A 16,194-nucleotide genomic window follows, 5' to 3' on the forward strand; every position below is an offset into this window, starting at 1 on the left:
ATGTACATTGGAAAGAAAGATATGTAAAATTCAGAGGGAGGTCAAGTTAAAAAATTTGTCATTTCTGCATTTTATTGGAGATTTCCAATGATTATGAGACTGTCTCAGATAGGAATGTGAACAAGTAGCTTTGTTGCACGTCCTGCAATCTTGTTTTCAAAGTCTTTCCTGAAAATGAATTTAAGTATACAGCACAGATTTCACTTACCCAGACTGGAATAGATCTTTGTAATGAAAATGATCCAGAATTTACAAAGAGCTCTGATTGTGCAAGTTGAGATGGGTTTCCTACGATTGTTGGAATTCCTGCCATAGTTGAGTCCTGAAGACATTTTTCATTCTGAACAGTGAGTGAATATGGTATCTGAATTGAAGTTCCCATCTCTACTGTCCTTACACATAAATGAGAATCAGTTTCCTCTATGTGTGGATTTAAATCACAGGTTTCTTTTTTATCATCAGTGAGTCCTTGACCTTGTAACACTGTATCAAGTCTTTCTGATAGTTTTTCAAAACCCAGTCTTTCTTTTCTGCCTTCTGGTTGGTCTTTTATTGACCACTCACTAGAGGTAGAACCACATGTAGTGCCATGCTGTAGATTTAACTGATGAAATACATTAGCCTCACCAGATGAATTGAAGACTGAACTTTGCAAATTTCCTACTGAGAGTTGGAAATGAACACTTTTTTGCTTGTTTTGTAATAGTTCATTTTGTTCAGAGGAACAGTTCTGATTTTCCACATCTTGGGAAGAAGCTCTCGCTTCAATGCTAAAAATGCTTGGTAGATCGGCATGCTGGCTCCCTTCCTGTGAAGAATATTCTGGTCGAAGTTGTCGAAAAGATTGTTCAGACCCTGTAAGAGATTAGTTGATCATAATTAGGTGTTGTAAAACTTGGATATAGTCGCTAACAATTTCTGAGAAAATTATAAATAAAGCCAGGTTACTTATAAAGTTCAGGAACAAAACCTGATGTACACAAACAAGAATAGGAAGCTAAAGGACGGTCACAGTGATTTTAAATAATTACTGCACACACCATGTATTTTCTCCTATAATATTTAATAAAGGAAATACAGCTATTAGAGGCAATGAGGACTTTTCCCCCCATAACTGAATATTGACTTTTAAAAACTAAAACATTCATGTCTCACAGATGGGTATGCTGTGATGTGTACACACACACACACACACACACACACAATTTGTATAAAAAATTTTAGAAGGATACTTTAAGAGCTGAGGTAAGGAAGCTGAACAAGAGGCAGCACTTACTACCCTCAAAAGGAATAAGGGTATGAGTAGAGAGAAACCAAGAGCTATTGGGTGCAATTTCCAAGGAAAAATGATATAAACAACCATGAGAAACTACTGAGCTTTATTTAAGTTTTCCGAACTTCTGCATACCCTCAATATCTTCTACAGCAAAACTCTGAGCTGTGTCACAAGCCAAGTTAGGGTCAGGCTGCTGGTTCAGACTGGTGTTAGAAGAATGCAGGCTGGCCCTCCTCAGTGCTGTAAAAGAAGCCATACTTTTGGGGGATGGAGTAGCACGGAGGCTTTCACAGGAAGAACCTGACCTCTGACGGGAAACAGGGAAAGGCTGTGTTACCAGTTGCATCAACAAATCCTCATGTTTCTTTGCTACTGCGCTTCCGTAATTACCACTTTACTATCACATTAACAACTTGCTTATTCAAACCCAATTCTTTCACTTTAGGAAATACAAAAGAGACTTTTTATTTAGAAAACAAACTGTATTAACTAACAAGACACAGTTCAGAACATGACTAAATCATTTTCTGATAAGCAGGAACTATGTAGACCTGCCTGGAAACAGAAACACCCAGGTTTGAATCTTAGCTCCTTTACTCTGTAGGAGGAGACTTTCAAAATTTTGCAACATTCTATTTACCTGACTATTTAAGACTAAATTCCATCAAAGTAACCCCCGCCCCAAAACCCTGAAAACTAATGATAAAAATGTTCTCAAGTTTTTATGGAGTGACCCATAAAAAATACCTAGAAATAAAGCTGTTGGGACCAAATTCTAATGCACCTATTTTCAATCTTGGTTCCACATTGTAACCATTTTATCTGACTATTCCTAGATTTTCTGATTTAATTGGTCAGAGGTACAGTCTGGGCCTGGCAGGCTACAGTCCACTGGGTCGCAAGAGTCGGACACGACTTAGCAACCAAACTACCACCACCACAGTCTGGGCATTGGTAGCTAAAAGCTCACCAGATGATTTTAGTTGGCAGCCAAGGCTAAGAATCATCCTTCTGTTCTAACAGAAGAAAAGACAGACTGCAAAGAAGCATCTACTTTACCTGGTTAAAGTCTTTACTGTCTTGAGAAATCCCAGAGAAACATGATAACAAATCAAAATCTGGATGTGGTTCTAAGGGTTTAAATAGCTGACGATGCAAATTTGGAAAATTGTGCTCCAATTCTGGAAAGTCAAAGTCAACTGTTGGAATTTTAAGGAAAAAAGAAAAAAGACATTTATCTTAAAAGTAAAGCCTAGAAAAGTAGTACTAAGAACATATTCATAAAGGTTATTTTAAGGTAACTGCAACTCAACAAAATTACTTCCATTCCTCTCATTACCAGCAGACGCTTTCAAACCAAGCCCTATCATTTCGGATGCAAAAGTGGGGGGTGGGGGGGGGTTTCCAAACCCTTTGACAAATTTAAGTTTCCATTTCTACTAGCCTGAACGTCTTTATGGGGTTAATTAGGAATAAGATGCCATTACGGTCACGGCTTTGCTACAATAAGCTTTGTTACTCTCAGGTCATTTGGGGATCAATTACTTAAGAAAAGCTCACTATACTGAGTGCTACCATGGGCCAGACACTGTACTTCATGTGTATTATTTCACTTTATGTGTATTATTTCCAACACCTCTTCTACAGAAGATGAAGAGTAAGCTGCCTGTGGTCTCAGGAAACAGTCATAGGGTCTGTATGACTTAAGTTTATGTGCTCAATACAGGCAGTACTGCCTCTGTTGCTATAGGTAACTTTGCAAAGGTAAAGGAAGACCTGCTCATCTCTTCTACATGGTCTTCAGTCTGATTCCAGAGCTCCTTTCACTAAGTGCCCTCCTCAGTGTTTTCCATGTTACAATTGCTACAGCAAGCCATCAAAACACAAAGCTCAAACAATCACTACTTCTAACTAAAAAGGATGATAGGCTAAAAATGAACACTTAGTTTACATAGACGTATTTATTAAAAAAGTCTTACTTTTAAATAAAACTTACCCCGAAAGTCTGTTTTTTCAGTCATCAAATTTGTTTCATTAATGTAATTGTCTCTCATCTGTTGAATGTGTGTCTGACCAGATGTCAATGTTTCCACTGCACATAAAAGAGGTTTATGGACGTCCTGAGAGTCCTGTCTTTGATAAATATCTTGTGTTGAAGGAACTCTAGAACTTAAAACATTTGTTTCCTCTTCTTTACCGGCAGGAGGTTCTTGTTCCCTATGGTCCACATGCTCTGGTAATGACTCTGAAAATGGGGTTTAATGAAAATACTTAATGGCTGGGTACTTCCTTTGAGACAGACTTTAGCAGACAGACATAGCAACATACATTGATAAAGAATCAGCACAACCAAGAAAAGTGCTTGGTAGTTCCCACTGATATTAGCAGACCCTACTCAATGTGCTATGGAGATTGACAGAGCATCACTGTGACTTCCAAACGTGTTCAGAAGATCATACTGTCCAATATTCTAAAGACATGATTACTTTACTTTTGAGACTTAAAGAACAATCCCTCTCGGCACATTCTGAAAAACAAGGTTAGCTCTCATCACTGTACTGCAACTCAACTGGTGCTTGACTTTCAATTTGTTTATAAACGTTTTGATACTCGTACCTGGCTCTGTAAGGCTCAAATCTATGTTTTCGTAACTTAAAAAACTCCCAGTGGAAACAGTTATTGAAGATAGTGGCTCATGATAAATTTCTTGTGTTTCAGCCTAAAAATGAAGGAGAACATTAGGCCACTGTGTAGGAAGAAATAGCTAGAAAAAACCCAAATTGCCAACAGTAGCAGTTATTAATTCTGAGCTCAGATCAAGTGTAGAAACCTTCATAGTTATATAAAGTTCTGCAGTAAAATCTTTTCATCATTGCTCAGAATTGATCAGCCTTTCATACAAGCACACCCACAACCAACTCTCACTTACCCACCAATAAGCCCCTTAATTATCCAGTCACCTACACACACACACACACACACACACACACACACACACGCACGCACCCACCCCTTCATACCCCTTATTTTAAATTATTCTTTTGCTTCTCAGAACTACAGAGATCATGCATCAGATACACTGGGTGGTCTTCTGATGCTCAGATTTGGCTACTTTCATCACTGATCCACTTCAGTAAGAGCAGATCTCAGAGAACACAGATGAAGCCAAGCAACTCTAATGATGCAGGGCACATCAAGACATTACTAACCTTAACATCTAACTTCACATTTGGATCCAGGTACGTATGGCCTTCTCTCTCCACAGCATAGCTTAATACTGCGTAATTCTCAACCACAGCCTCCTTGACTTTGACTAAAAGGGGGAGGGAGGAGGAAGGACTGGATTATGACAAATCAAATTCTTAGCACCAGAGGGCATAATTTCCTGCTTTCCTACAATTTTCTTTTTTTGACTACGAAGAAAAAATAATTCATGTTATTATTCATTAATAATATTCATAGTTAGCACATTATACTTTTTCATGGAAAACTGGTTGTCATTATTATTCTATGAATAAAAACCCTTTAGAAAACAGCCAGTGTGATTGGAAATGCTTCTATCATCATTTTAAGTGAAGAAGCAAGAATATTCAATCATAAGTACAGTGTGATCTCAAAGTTGAGAAAAATGTACATAATAAAGAAAGTGCAACCAGTGGCAGGACAAGGAGAAATTTGACTTCTTTATAACTTGCAGTGCTGTCTAAAATCACAGGAGCATGTACTGCTTTTACTATGAAATTATCATTCCTAATTACATTTGACATACTAAAAACATACAAATTATACTATCTCACTATTAGTAATTTGGGTATTCTCAGTTAGTTTTTTTCTTACTCTCAATAGCCAACATTTGTGAGAAAGCTGGCCAAAGCATATGTCATCTGTGGCTCTGAAACAGAATAAAATTAAAACTGTTCCACCACAAAACAGAAAGCCCAGAGATAAATCCACACACATATGGACACCTTATCTTTGACAAAGGAGGCAAGAATATACAATGGAGAAAAGACAATCTCTTTAACAAGTGGTGCTGGGAAATCTGGTCAACCACTTGTAAAAGAATGAAACTAGAACACTTTCTAACACCATATACAAAAATAAACTCAAAATGGATTAAAGATCTCAACGTAAGACCAGAAACTATAAAACTCCTAGAGGAGAACATAGGCAAAACACTCTCCGATATACATCGCAGCAGGATCCTCTATGACCCACCTCCCAGAATATTGGAAATAAAAGCAAAAATAAACAAATGGGACCTAATTAAACTTAAAAGCTTCTGCACATCAAAGGAAACTATTAGCAAGGTGAAAAGACAGCCTTCAGAATGGGAGAAAATAATAGCAAATGAAGCAACTGACAAACAACTAATCTCAAAAATATACAAGCAACTCCTACAGCTCAACTCCAGAAAAATAAATGACCCAATCAAAAAATAGGCCAAAGAACTAAATAGACATTTCTCCAAAGAAGACATACAGATGGCTAACAAACACATGAAAAGATGCTCAACATCACTCATTATCAGAGAAATGCAAGTCAAAACCACTATGAGATACCATTTCACACCAGTCAGAATGGCTGCGATCCAAAAGTCTACAAATAATAAATGCTGGAGAGGGTGTGGAGAAAAGGGAACCCTCTTACCCTGTTGGTGGGAATGCAAACTAGTACAGCCACTATGGAGAACAGTGTGGAGATTCCTTAAAAAACTGGAAATAGAACTGCCTTATGATCCAGCAATCCCACTGCTGGGCATACACACTGAGGAAACCAGAAGGGAAAGAGACACGTGTACCCCAATGTTCATCGCAGCACTGTTTATAATAGCCAGGACATGGAAGCAACCTAGATGTCCATCAGCAGATGAATGGATAAGAAAGCTGTGGTACATATACACAATAGAGTATTACTCAGCCATTAAAAAGAATACATTTGAATCAGTTCTAATGAGGTGGATGAAACTGGAGCCTATTATACAGAGTGAAGTAAGCCAGAAGGAAAAACACCCATACAGTATACTAATGCATATATATGGAATTTAGAAAGATGGTAACGATAACCCTGTATACGAGACAGCAAAAGAGACACTGATGTATAGAACAGGCTTATGGACTCTGTGGGAGAGGGAGAGGGTGGGAAGATTTGGGAGAATGGCATTGAAACATGTGAAATGTCATGTATGAAACGAGATGCCAGTCCAGGTTCAATGCACGATGCTGGATGCTTGGGGCTGGTGCACTGGGACGGCCCAGAGGGATGGTATGGGGAGGGAGGAGGGAGGAGGGTTCAGGATGGGGAACACATGAGAAATAAAGGAATAAAAATTAAAAAAAAAAAAAACTGTTCCACCAAATATAAAATAAAATTTTCATCTCATTATCACCATGATATTAAGAGATAATGCTAATTAAATGTTTCTTAAGTGTTTATGTAAGAAATGTTTTCTAAGAGGTCACATATTGCAGGCACATATGTATCTATATGTGTGTAGATACATATTCATAAAATGATATCTATATTATGGATAATTAAGTAAAACTACAAAAAGTATTATATTTAAATATAATTTGTTTTTAAATACATTTTTTGACTCCTAGTTGAATTAAAAATATTGTGACATAATTTAACCATTAAACTGTTACTTGGTTGCTTCTATATACACTAAGATTTTAAGTGAAGAAAGTAAGAAAGTTAATATTGAGTTATTTTTTTTTTAAGCAGCTCATCTCAAAAGTCAGTTTTGAGATGAGAAGTTAGGGATTTTTCATTTCAGAATCACAATTCTGTAACTGTTATTATCTATAACAAACCAAAGATTCCCCCAGAGGTGGGTGGCCCAGGGTAGCATTTGGGCAGGGGTAAGAATTGAAAAATAAAAATGAGAGAGAGAAGCAAGGTCAAGTTACTTAAGATGTTGAAGAATTCAATGGATAGGTCCCTGAAAGTAACTGGAAGAGAAGTATCACTGGTTTGAAAACAGCTCATTGATAATAGGGACACAGTGGGAGGTTCCTAAAAAGGGGAAGTTACATCATTAAAGCAATGCCTTAAAGACAGTAATCTTCCCATATTGCTACAGGAAGGCAACATTTTCTGCTTTCCTGAGAAGCAAAGCACCATTTCCTGCTTTCCTACAAAAGCAAAGGGTACAGAGTGCAAAGCAAAGGGAGTGCCAGCTCAAAGCTGAGGGACCAAGGAGAGGTGATGACCGGAATCAAGCGCAGGGAGGGAAAAGACAGTAACAACACGTAGACCCTCCCTTCCAAAGTAGAAACAATACCACTCCAGGATAATTGTGAGAGAGACAAGCAGCCTCTGACAGCCAGGGGCAGACCTGGCACTACTGGCTTTGCCTTGGAGTTCTCCTGGTAAACAGGTACAGTGTTACAGAATACAAATATTGGAGAAGGCCACTCTGTGACTATGATGGGTCAAAACAAAATCAGACCATCAGTTCTCATGTCTGAACATAGACAAAACCATGAATACTGTCCAAACCACAAAAACAACCATCTCCTTATCCTGGCTGACATGAGTGACTGCTGTTTAACCAATTACAGCTTTACTTAGCCTAACTCCATTATTCCTACCTCCTAGATAAGAATTTTGTAGGTATTCAATAATAGAATCACACTTGCTTCCAGTACTAATAAGCAAAGCCCTATTTCCTTGAACCCTCCCCAAAATCACCTAATAAAAGCCCAAGTCTAACAGTAACTCCTTTCTGATACCCTGTCACTAACTCACTTTCGGTTCTCCATGGTGTGCATGCTCTCTCACTGCAGCAAGTCAAAGCACACAGCTTTCTTGTGTAGAGATGTGTTCTCTGGTAGTCTTTGGCTAGAGGACACTGACAGGTAGAATGAAAAGGAATGCGAGTATTCACTGAGTGAGTGAAAGTCGCTCAGTCATGTCCAACTGTGCGATCTGATGGACTATATGGTCCATGGAATTCTCCAGGCCAGAATACGGCAGTGAGTAGCCTTTCCCTTCTCCAGGGGATCTTCCCAACCCAGGGACTGAACCCAGGTCTCCCACATTGCAGGCAGATTCTTTACCAGCTGAGCCACCAGGGAAGCAAAGAATACCAGAGTGGGTAGCCTATCCCTTCTCCAGTGGATCTTCCAGACCCAGGAATCAAACCCGGGTCTCCTGCATTACAGGTGGATTCTTTACCAATTGAGTTATCAGGGAAGCCCTTAAGTATTCACTGGCTAAATCTAAAAAAAATGCTAATAGTTTTATTTTAAAATTTCAAAAACTATAATTAATTGGAAGTTATATCTGTAGTTATTTCAGTCCCCAATTTAAAAAGGAGATGCTGAAGTCAATTTCTCTATAAACTCCCATATAGAAAATAGGTCTTTCTCTTTTCTCATTCTATTAAACACCAGATACAACTAAGATAACAGTTATCCAAGTGTAAGTGATAGCTAAAATAAGAAGAAATCTGCTTAGAAAAAGGCAACTTTTAAAAAGATAGCTTTAGAAGTAATGAAGCAGTACTGTAACTATGCTTTGTAGGGTCAATATTACACATAAAAAACAGCCTGTTATAAACATGCATAAATTCAAAAGCAAGAAAATTAACATCAGTTGTCTTTGAGTGGCAGATTTTAGTCATTTAAAGTTTTTTCTTTGTAACTTGTTCTTTAATACTTTCCAACATTTAAAACTAAACATAAAACAGCTCATTTAGAATGCCACAGATGTGAAATTACTTATTATCTAAATAAACTTCACTTTCCTTATTCAACTTTTTGAATATGGAATACAGGCTTCTTATGGGAAAAAATTTTACAGTATGTAAACATAAGAAATAGACAGTGAAACCCAATCTCCAACAAGGGTTAACCTGTACCAACATGTTGATTCTTATTTCAGACAGTTTTCAAATGCACGAACAGACTTTTCTCCTCTCATTTAACACTTTCACAAAACTGCAGTTTTACTGAAGTTATTTACTATTTTGCATTACAAGCAATGCTACAATAATTATCTTCCGCCCACATACTCTTGTGTACAGTAATTCCACTTCTGATTCCTTTTTCTCTCACCTGCTTTATCAGAGTCATCACCACAGATGTTCTCCTGAGCAACTGGGTGAAGATGACCAAATGGATCACGGTCCAGAGGGCTCCCAAGAAAACTTTGTTCTCGGCTTATTGAGACCCTTAGGGGGTCTCTGTCTTGATAAAAATCAGGTTTACCTGGGAGGAAAAAAAACTGACTTACTGGATGTTAGAAACTTTGTTTCTTCTTGAAAGTAAAAAGGGTAAAAATCTAAACTCTTAAAAGTTTGATCAATGTATCAAGAAAAAGTAACTGCTTAACTTTCACACAGCCTTTACATTGTTTTACTTCAATTTTACTAAGTTTTTAATATGCCTGGAGAACTTACTAACCATTAATATTGTAAGGTATAATATGTATTCATAATGTAAAATTCAAAAACAGTCACAGCTACTCTGTGGTATAAGGGACCAATTCAGGTGTTTACCCTGGGGAGAAGAGAAAGAAGAGTTAATATCAAGTGTACAAAGGAAGAGTTTATGGAGTTCTCTTACATTCCAATTCCGGAGCTGAATGGTGTCTACCTGAGGGTGATTTTCAAAGTACTTATTTCTATAAGTAAAATAAATAATTATGATTGAAATAAACACTTATGAAACAAAGGAATGGGAGACACTCAGAAGTAGAAGCTAATTTACTGGGGGCAACTCCAGAAAAACTTGAGAATTAAGAGGCAAAGTGTATTACAAAATGAAGGTGTATATTAGGGAACTGAAAACAGGTAGAAGGTTTAAAAACATGTACTTGGAAAAGAGCCCTCCCATCACTTTAGATTCCTGTCTCTCAACATCATCCTCAGAGAAGACTAAAGGTTTATTCTCTGGAGAAATGGAATCCTATACACTGTGATCAATTTTATGGCAGACTCTCAAATTGGAGAAGTGTCAAAGGTCACCTTCTAAGGGGAAAAGCGCCAGCGCCACAGCTGACAGGGTTCAAGCCTGTGTGGAGAGACCCTGATGGATTTCCAGTCTATCCTCTTAGCCATGTGGCCACAGCTTCACTCTGAAACCAGGGGGATCGGGCACAGAATGAGGCAAGGGTGCAGGGAAGAAAAAGAATGGCATAAGGAAATCAGGGGTATTGAAAGAAAGTCTACATCCTCTACCCTCAGGTCTGCCTCCAGACAGCACCAACAGCCAGGCTTGTATCAAAGCTGGAGGATCTTTCTTTGAAGAAACTAAACAGTAAATTGCTCAGGTAAAAGAACCACAGGTACTAAGTTGACAGTCCTCAATGCAAAGCCACCTTTTCCAATGAAATCCAGAAGTAAATAAGGTCCCCACCTATAAAATTTCCAATTAGCCATTCAGTGTTCCACTGAAATATGCAAGATTTTAGATTTTAAAAATTCTAAACTTTCACACAGGAGAAAAAAAAAACAAACAAGGAAGGACCTAGACAGAAAATACAGGAAACTGAACAAACAAAAACCTATAAATATTCAGTGTAGGTAGTATCTTGCATCCATAAAACAAGAGCAAGATGCTATGAAAAGAAACAATCAGAAAAGAGGACAAGCTTTTAGAAACTATACTTTGAGAGCCAAAATAAAAATTTCTAAGAATGTTAGAAGAAAAAGCTGAGACAATGCTCCTAAAAGGTAAAGCCAAAATAAATAAACTACAAAGAAGAAATTTAGCTCAGATTTTCTCAACTTTATCATCATCCACCTAAGGAGCCTTTTAAAGACTTTTCCCCTAATGGCTTCCCAACTCTATGAAATTTAATAACTATATATATCCTGTATATCTTTTTTTGTGGGGGAAGAGTAAGCATTTGGAAACTTTAATACCAGGATAACATTGCTTTGACATTCAACTACATGGTCTGTAATTTAACAAAATATTGGTCTGAAAGGATTGGAGAACACCCTGGTCCTTCAAAGACAGTTTCAGAAACTCTGTTTTCAAAGACAAGGGATAGTATTCACAAAGTATGAAACTACAAAAAGTGAAAAATAACAAATGAAACTATTTTTACAAATACATGCATTATCTACAAATAAAAGTAGAGACATATTAACCAAAAAGAAAAGATTAAGTAAATAATTATACCATATATCACTTTATGTACATTTGTACTTTGATACATAAAAAGTAAGACTTTTTCATCTCCCCCAAAACCAATTTTCACCCCTTTTGGAGGCAATAATAGCCTTGTCAAGAATGTATCATTCATCTCAATGGTGAAAAACTGAAAGCATCCCCCCTATCAGGAACAAGACAAGGGTGCCCACTTTCCCCACTATTGTTCAACATAGTTCTGGAAGTCCTAGCTACAGCAATCAGAGAAGAAAAAGAAATAAAATGAATCCAGATTGGAAAAGAAGAAGTAAAGTTCTCAGTCTGCAGATGACATGATATTGTACATAGAAAACCCTAAAGATATTATCAGAAAATTACTAGAGCTAATCAGTGAATTTAGCAAAGTTTCAGGATACAAAATCAATACACAGAAATCACTTGCATTTCTATATACTAACAATGAAAAATCAGAAAGAGAAACTAAGGAATCAATCCCATTCACCACTGCAACAAAAGAATTAAATATCTAGGAATAAACTTACCTAAGGAGACAAAAGAAATGTACACAGAAAATTATAAGACACTAATGAAAGACTTCAAAGATGGCATAAACAGATGGAGAGATATTCCATGTTCCTGGGTAGGAAGAATCAACGTTGTGAAAATGACTATACTACCAAATACAATCTATAGATTCAATGCACTCCCTATCAAATTACCAATGGCATTTTCCACAGAACTAGAACAGAAAATTTCACAATTCATATGGAAACACAAAAGGCCCTGAAGAGCCAAAGCAGTCTTGAGAAAGATGAATGGAGCTAAAGGATCCAACCTTCCTGACTTCAGGTTATACTACAAAGCTACAGTTTTCAAGACAGTATGGTACTGGCCCAAAAACAGAAACATAGACCAACGGAAAAAGATAGAAAGCCCAGAAATAAACCCATGAACCTATGGGTACCTTATATTTGACAAAGGAGACAAGAATATACAATGGGGCAAAGACAGCCTCTTCAATAAATGGTGCCTGGAAAACTGGACAGCTACATATAAAAGAATGAAATTAGAACACTTCCTACACCATACACAAAGATAAACTCAAAATGGATTAAAGACCTAAATGTAAGACCAGAAACTGTAAAACTCTTACAGGAAAACATAGGCAGAGCACTTGGTGACATAAATCAAAGCAAGATCCTCTATGACCAACCCATCTCCTAGAGTAATGGAAATAAAAACAAAAGTAAACAAGTGGGACCTGATTAAACTTAAAAGCTTTTGCACAGCAAAGGAAACTATAGGCAAAGTGAAAAGACAACCCTCAGAATGGGAGAAATTAACAACAAATGAAACAACTGACAAAGGATTAATTTCCAAAATATACAAGCAGCTCATATAACTCACTACCAGAAAAACAAATAACCCAATCAAAAAGTGGGAAAAAGACCTAAACAGAAATTTCTCCAAAGAAGACATACAGATGGCTAACAAACACATGAAAAGATGCTCCATATCACTCATTATTAGAGAAATGCAAATTAAAACAAGAAGATACCACCTCACACCAGGCAGAATGGCCATCATCAAAAAGTCTACAAACAATAAATGTTGGAGAGGGTGTGGAGAAAAGGGAATGCTCTTGCACTGTTGGTGGGGATTAAATTGTACAGTCATTATGGAAGACAGTATGGAGATTCCTTAAAGAACAAGGAATAAAACTGCCAATGACCCAGCAATCCCACTCCTAGGCATATACCCTGAGGAAACCAAAATTTAAAAAGACGTATGTATCCCATTTTTCATGGCAGCACTATTTTCAATAGCTAGAACATGGAAGCAACCTAGTTGTCCATCAACAGATGAATGGATAAAGAAGTTGTGGTACATATACACAATGGAATATTACTCAGCCATAAAAAGGAATGCCTTCGGGTCAGTTCTAATGACACGGATGAACCTAGAACCTATTATACAGAGTGAAGTAAGTCAGAAAGAGAAAGATAAATATCGTATTCTAATGCATATATATGGAATCTAGAAAAATGGTACTGAAGAATTTACTTATAGGGCAGCAATGGAGAAACAGACATAGAGAATAGACTTATGGACATGGGGAGAGGGGAGGAGAGGGTGAGATGTATGCAAAGAGAAATATGGAAACTTACATTACCATATGTGGGGTGGATGGCCAACAGGAATTTGCTGTATGGCTAAGAAACAAACAGGGGCTCTGTGTCAACTTGGAGGCGTGGGATGTGGGGGAAGGTGGGGGGAAGTTCAGGGGAGGGGATATATGTGTGCCTATGGCTGATTCAGGTTGAGGTTTGACAGAAAACAACAAAATTCTGTAAAGCAATTATCTTTCAATTAAAAAAAAAAGAATGTATCATTCAATTTCCAACTAAAAGGTGTTCCCACAAATAGAGAAAATGATGTGATCTGAAATTATTTTAGTGGTGTTTAGTATTTGGCTTAGTTTTTACTAAAATCCACTGCCAACTACAGAAGCAAATACAAGAAGAAGCACGAAGGAGGCTTGAAAAGTGACTGTGTCTGGTGAGTAGGATTAAGGGGTGAGGGGTGTGTAGGGGCAAGAAGAAATACTGTTTCATGCTGTAATCTTTTAGCACTAGTTGCCTTTAATTATGTGATTAAATTACTGCCCAAAGAAGTGTGATCAAGGCTATGACGAAAGCTCCCAAAGAGCACACGAGAAGGACACATGATAGTCCAGGCAAAGTTTATGCCACAAAGTGGCACCAAACTCAACCCTGAAGGGAGACAGCAAGATCATGAAGGCCCTGGTGGATGAAGTTAGGGACTTAAGACTTAGTTTAGACTTACCCTCCAGTCAAGGGGAAACTACCAAAGAGTTTTAAACAACACAGGGCAATAGAGGCAAATTACTCTGAGTACACCATGGAAAAATGAATGAAAGTAATGCTAGGCTGGAAACAGGGAGACATGGGGGTTTGTAACTATAAGCAAGGTGAAAAGACAGCCTTCAGAATGGGAGAAAATAATAGCAAATGAAGCAACTGACAAACAACTAATCTCAAAAATATACAAGCAACTCCTATAGCTCAATTCCAGAAAAACAAATGACCCAATCAAAAAATGGGCCAAAGAACTAAATAGACATTTCTCCAAAGAAGACATACAGATGGCTAACAAACACATGAAAAGATGCTCAACATCACTCATTATTAGAAAAATGCAAATCAAAACCACTATAAGGTACCATTTCACGCCAGTCAGAATGGCTGCGATCCAAAAGTCTACAAGCAATAAGTGCCGGAGAGGACGTGGAGGAAAGGGAACCCTCTTACACTGTTGGTGGGAATGCAAACTAGTACAGCCACTATGGAGAACAGTGTGGAGATTACTTAAAAAACTGGAAATAGAACTGCCATACGACCCAGCAATCCCACTGCTGGGCATACACACCAAGGAAACCAGAACTGAAAGAGACACGTGTACCCCAATGTTCACTGCAGCACTGTTTATAATAGCCAGGACATGAAAGCAACCTAGGTGTCCATCAGCAGATGAATGGATAAGAAAGCTATGGTTCATAGACACAATGGAGTATTACTCAGCCATTAAAAAGAATACATTTGAATCATTGCTAATGAGGTGGACGAAACTGGAGCCGATTATACAGAGTGAAGTAAGCCAGAAAGAAAAACACCAATATAGGATACTAAGGCATATGTATGGAATTTAGATAGGTGGTAATAATAACCCTGTATGCGAGACAGCAAAAGAGACACAGATGTATAGAACAGTCTTTTGGACTCTGTGGGAGAGGGAGGGGGGATGATTTGGGAGAATGGCATTGAAACATGTGTAATATCATACAAGAAATGAATCGCCAGTCCAGGTTTGATGCAGGATACAGGATGCTTGGGGCTGGTGCACTGGGATGACCCAGAGGGATGGTAATGGGGAGGGAGGTGGGAGCGGGGTTCAGGATTGGGAACACATGTACACCTGTGGCGGATTCATGTTGATGTATGGCAAAACCAATACAACATTGTAAAGTAATTAGCCTCTAATTAAAATAAATAAATTTAAATTAAAAAAATAATAAATTAAAAAAAAAAAGAAAGAAATGACAGCCTGAATTAAAAGGGTAGTAGTGGGAATGGAAACAAGTGAATCAACTAGAAACGGTAGTGGGAATGGAAACAGAGTGGATCATCTAGAACTGAAAAGAGCTGGTAATCTGTTGGGTGTTGGAGAGGTACAGACAAGGAAACTGTTAAGACTTACATCGGGTACTTTTCATTGAAAAAGGGCTAAAGGATAAGGAGGTGTAGGTGAAGGAATATATAGCATTCCCTTCTAAGCAAGAGGACATTTTTGCAATCTCAAACACAACTCATTAATTTACAGGAATCAATGGTGAGAAATTCCCAATGCTCAATCTGAATCGGCAATCACCATTCTATTCCTGAATAGTTTTGTTTACCAAATAGTGCAAAATGAAGCAAAACTTCCAAAGCCTAGTAATGAATAGAATACTTACTTTATGTTATAATTTCCATAAGACATTAAGAAGAAAACAAAATGTGGAATGACTCAAGAGTTATTCAGAATCTCTACCTTCTTAAACTCTTTTAGCCAGAAACAAAAGTACAATATTTTATGGCTTAAGACCTAAATGGGCTTCTCTTGTGGCTCAGCTGGTAAAGAATCTGCCTGCAATGGGGGAGACCAGGGTTCAATCCCTGGGTTGGGAAAATCCCCTGGAGAAGGGAAAGGCTACCCACTCCAGTATTCTGGCCTGGAGAATTTCAGGGACTA

The 16,194-nt window shown here is 37.7% G+C and overlaps 1 protein-coding gene and 2 non-coding genes across 15 annotated transcripts in view; all 3 read right to left on the bottom strand.

The window, feature by feature from the left end:
• The window catches only part of CEP295 (centrosomal protein 295), a 54,869-nt gene that overhangs the window by 6,951 nt on the left and 31,724 nt on the right, over positions 1 to 16,194 (bottom strand). For 9 of the 13 annotated variants that reach the window (XM_061405960.1, XM_061405959.1, XM_061405958.1 and 6 more), the window contains 7 exons: positions 9,340 to 9,492; positions 4,486 to 4,589; positions 3,893 to 3,995; positions 3,273 to 3,521; positions 2,336 to 2,475; positions 1,409 to 1,583; positions 209 to 855 (listed from right to left, as the gene is read on the bottom strand). In XM_061405960.1, coding sequence (XP_061261944.1) covers positions 209 to 855; positions 1,409 to 1,583; positions 2,336 to 2,475; positions 3,273 to 3,521; positions 3,893 to 3,995; positions 4,486 to 4,589; positions 9,340 to 9,492 — 1,571 coding nt within the window. Of the gene's footprint in view, positions 1 to 208; positions 856 to 1,408; positions 1,584 to 2,335; positions 2,476 to 3,272; positions 3,522 to 3,892; positions 3,996 to 4,485; positions 4,590 to 9,339; positions 9,493 to 16,194 lie in introns of those variants that run through there. The other 4 variants (XM_061405968.1, XM_061405961.1, XM_061405970.1 and 1 more) reach the window with 4 other exon arrangements.
• On the bottom strand, positions 4,083 to 4,154 carry LOC133241911 (small nucleolar RNA U2-30). The gene has a single exon (XR_009734720.1). It is a non-coding gene; the product is annotated as a small nucleolar RNA U2-30 (small nucleolar RNA).
• Positions 4,323 to 4,402, bottom strand: LOC133241912 (small nucleolar RNA U2-19). Its single transcript, XR_009734721.1, has one exon. It is a non-coding gene; the product is annotated as a small nucleolar RNA U2-19 (small nucleolar RNA).

The sequence above is a fragment of the Bos javanicus genome, chromosome 29, assembly GCF_032452875.1.
Source record: "Bos javanicus breed banteng chromosome 29, ARS-OSU_banteng_1.0, whole genome shotgun sequence".
Lineage (NCBI taxonomy): Eukaryota > Metazoa > Chordata > Mammalia > Artiodactyla > Bovidae > Bos > Bos javanicus.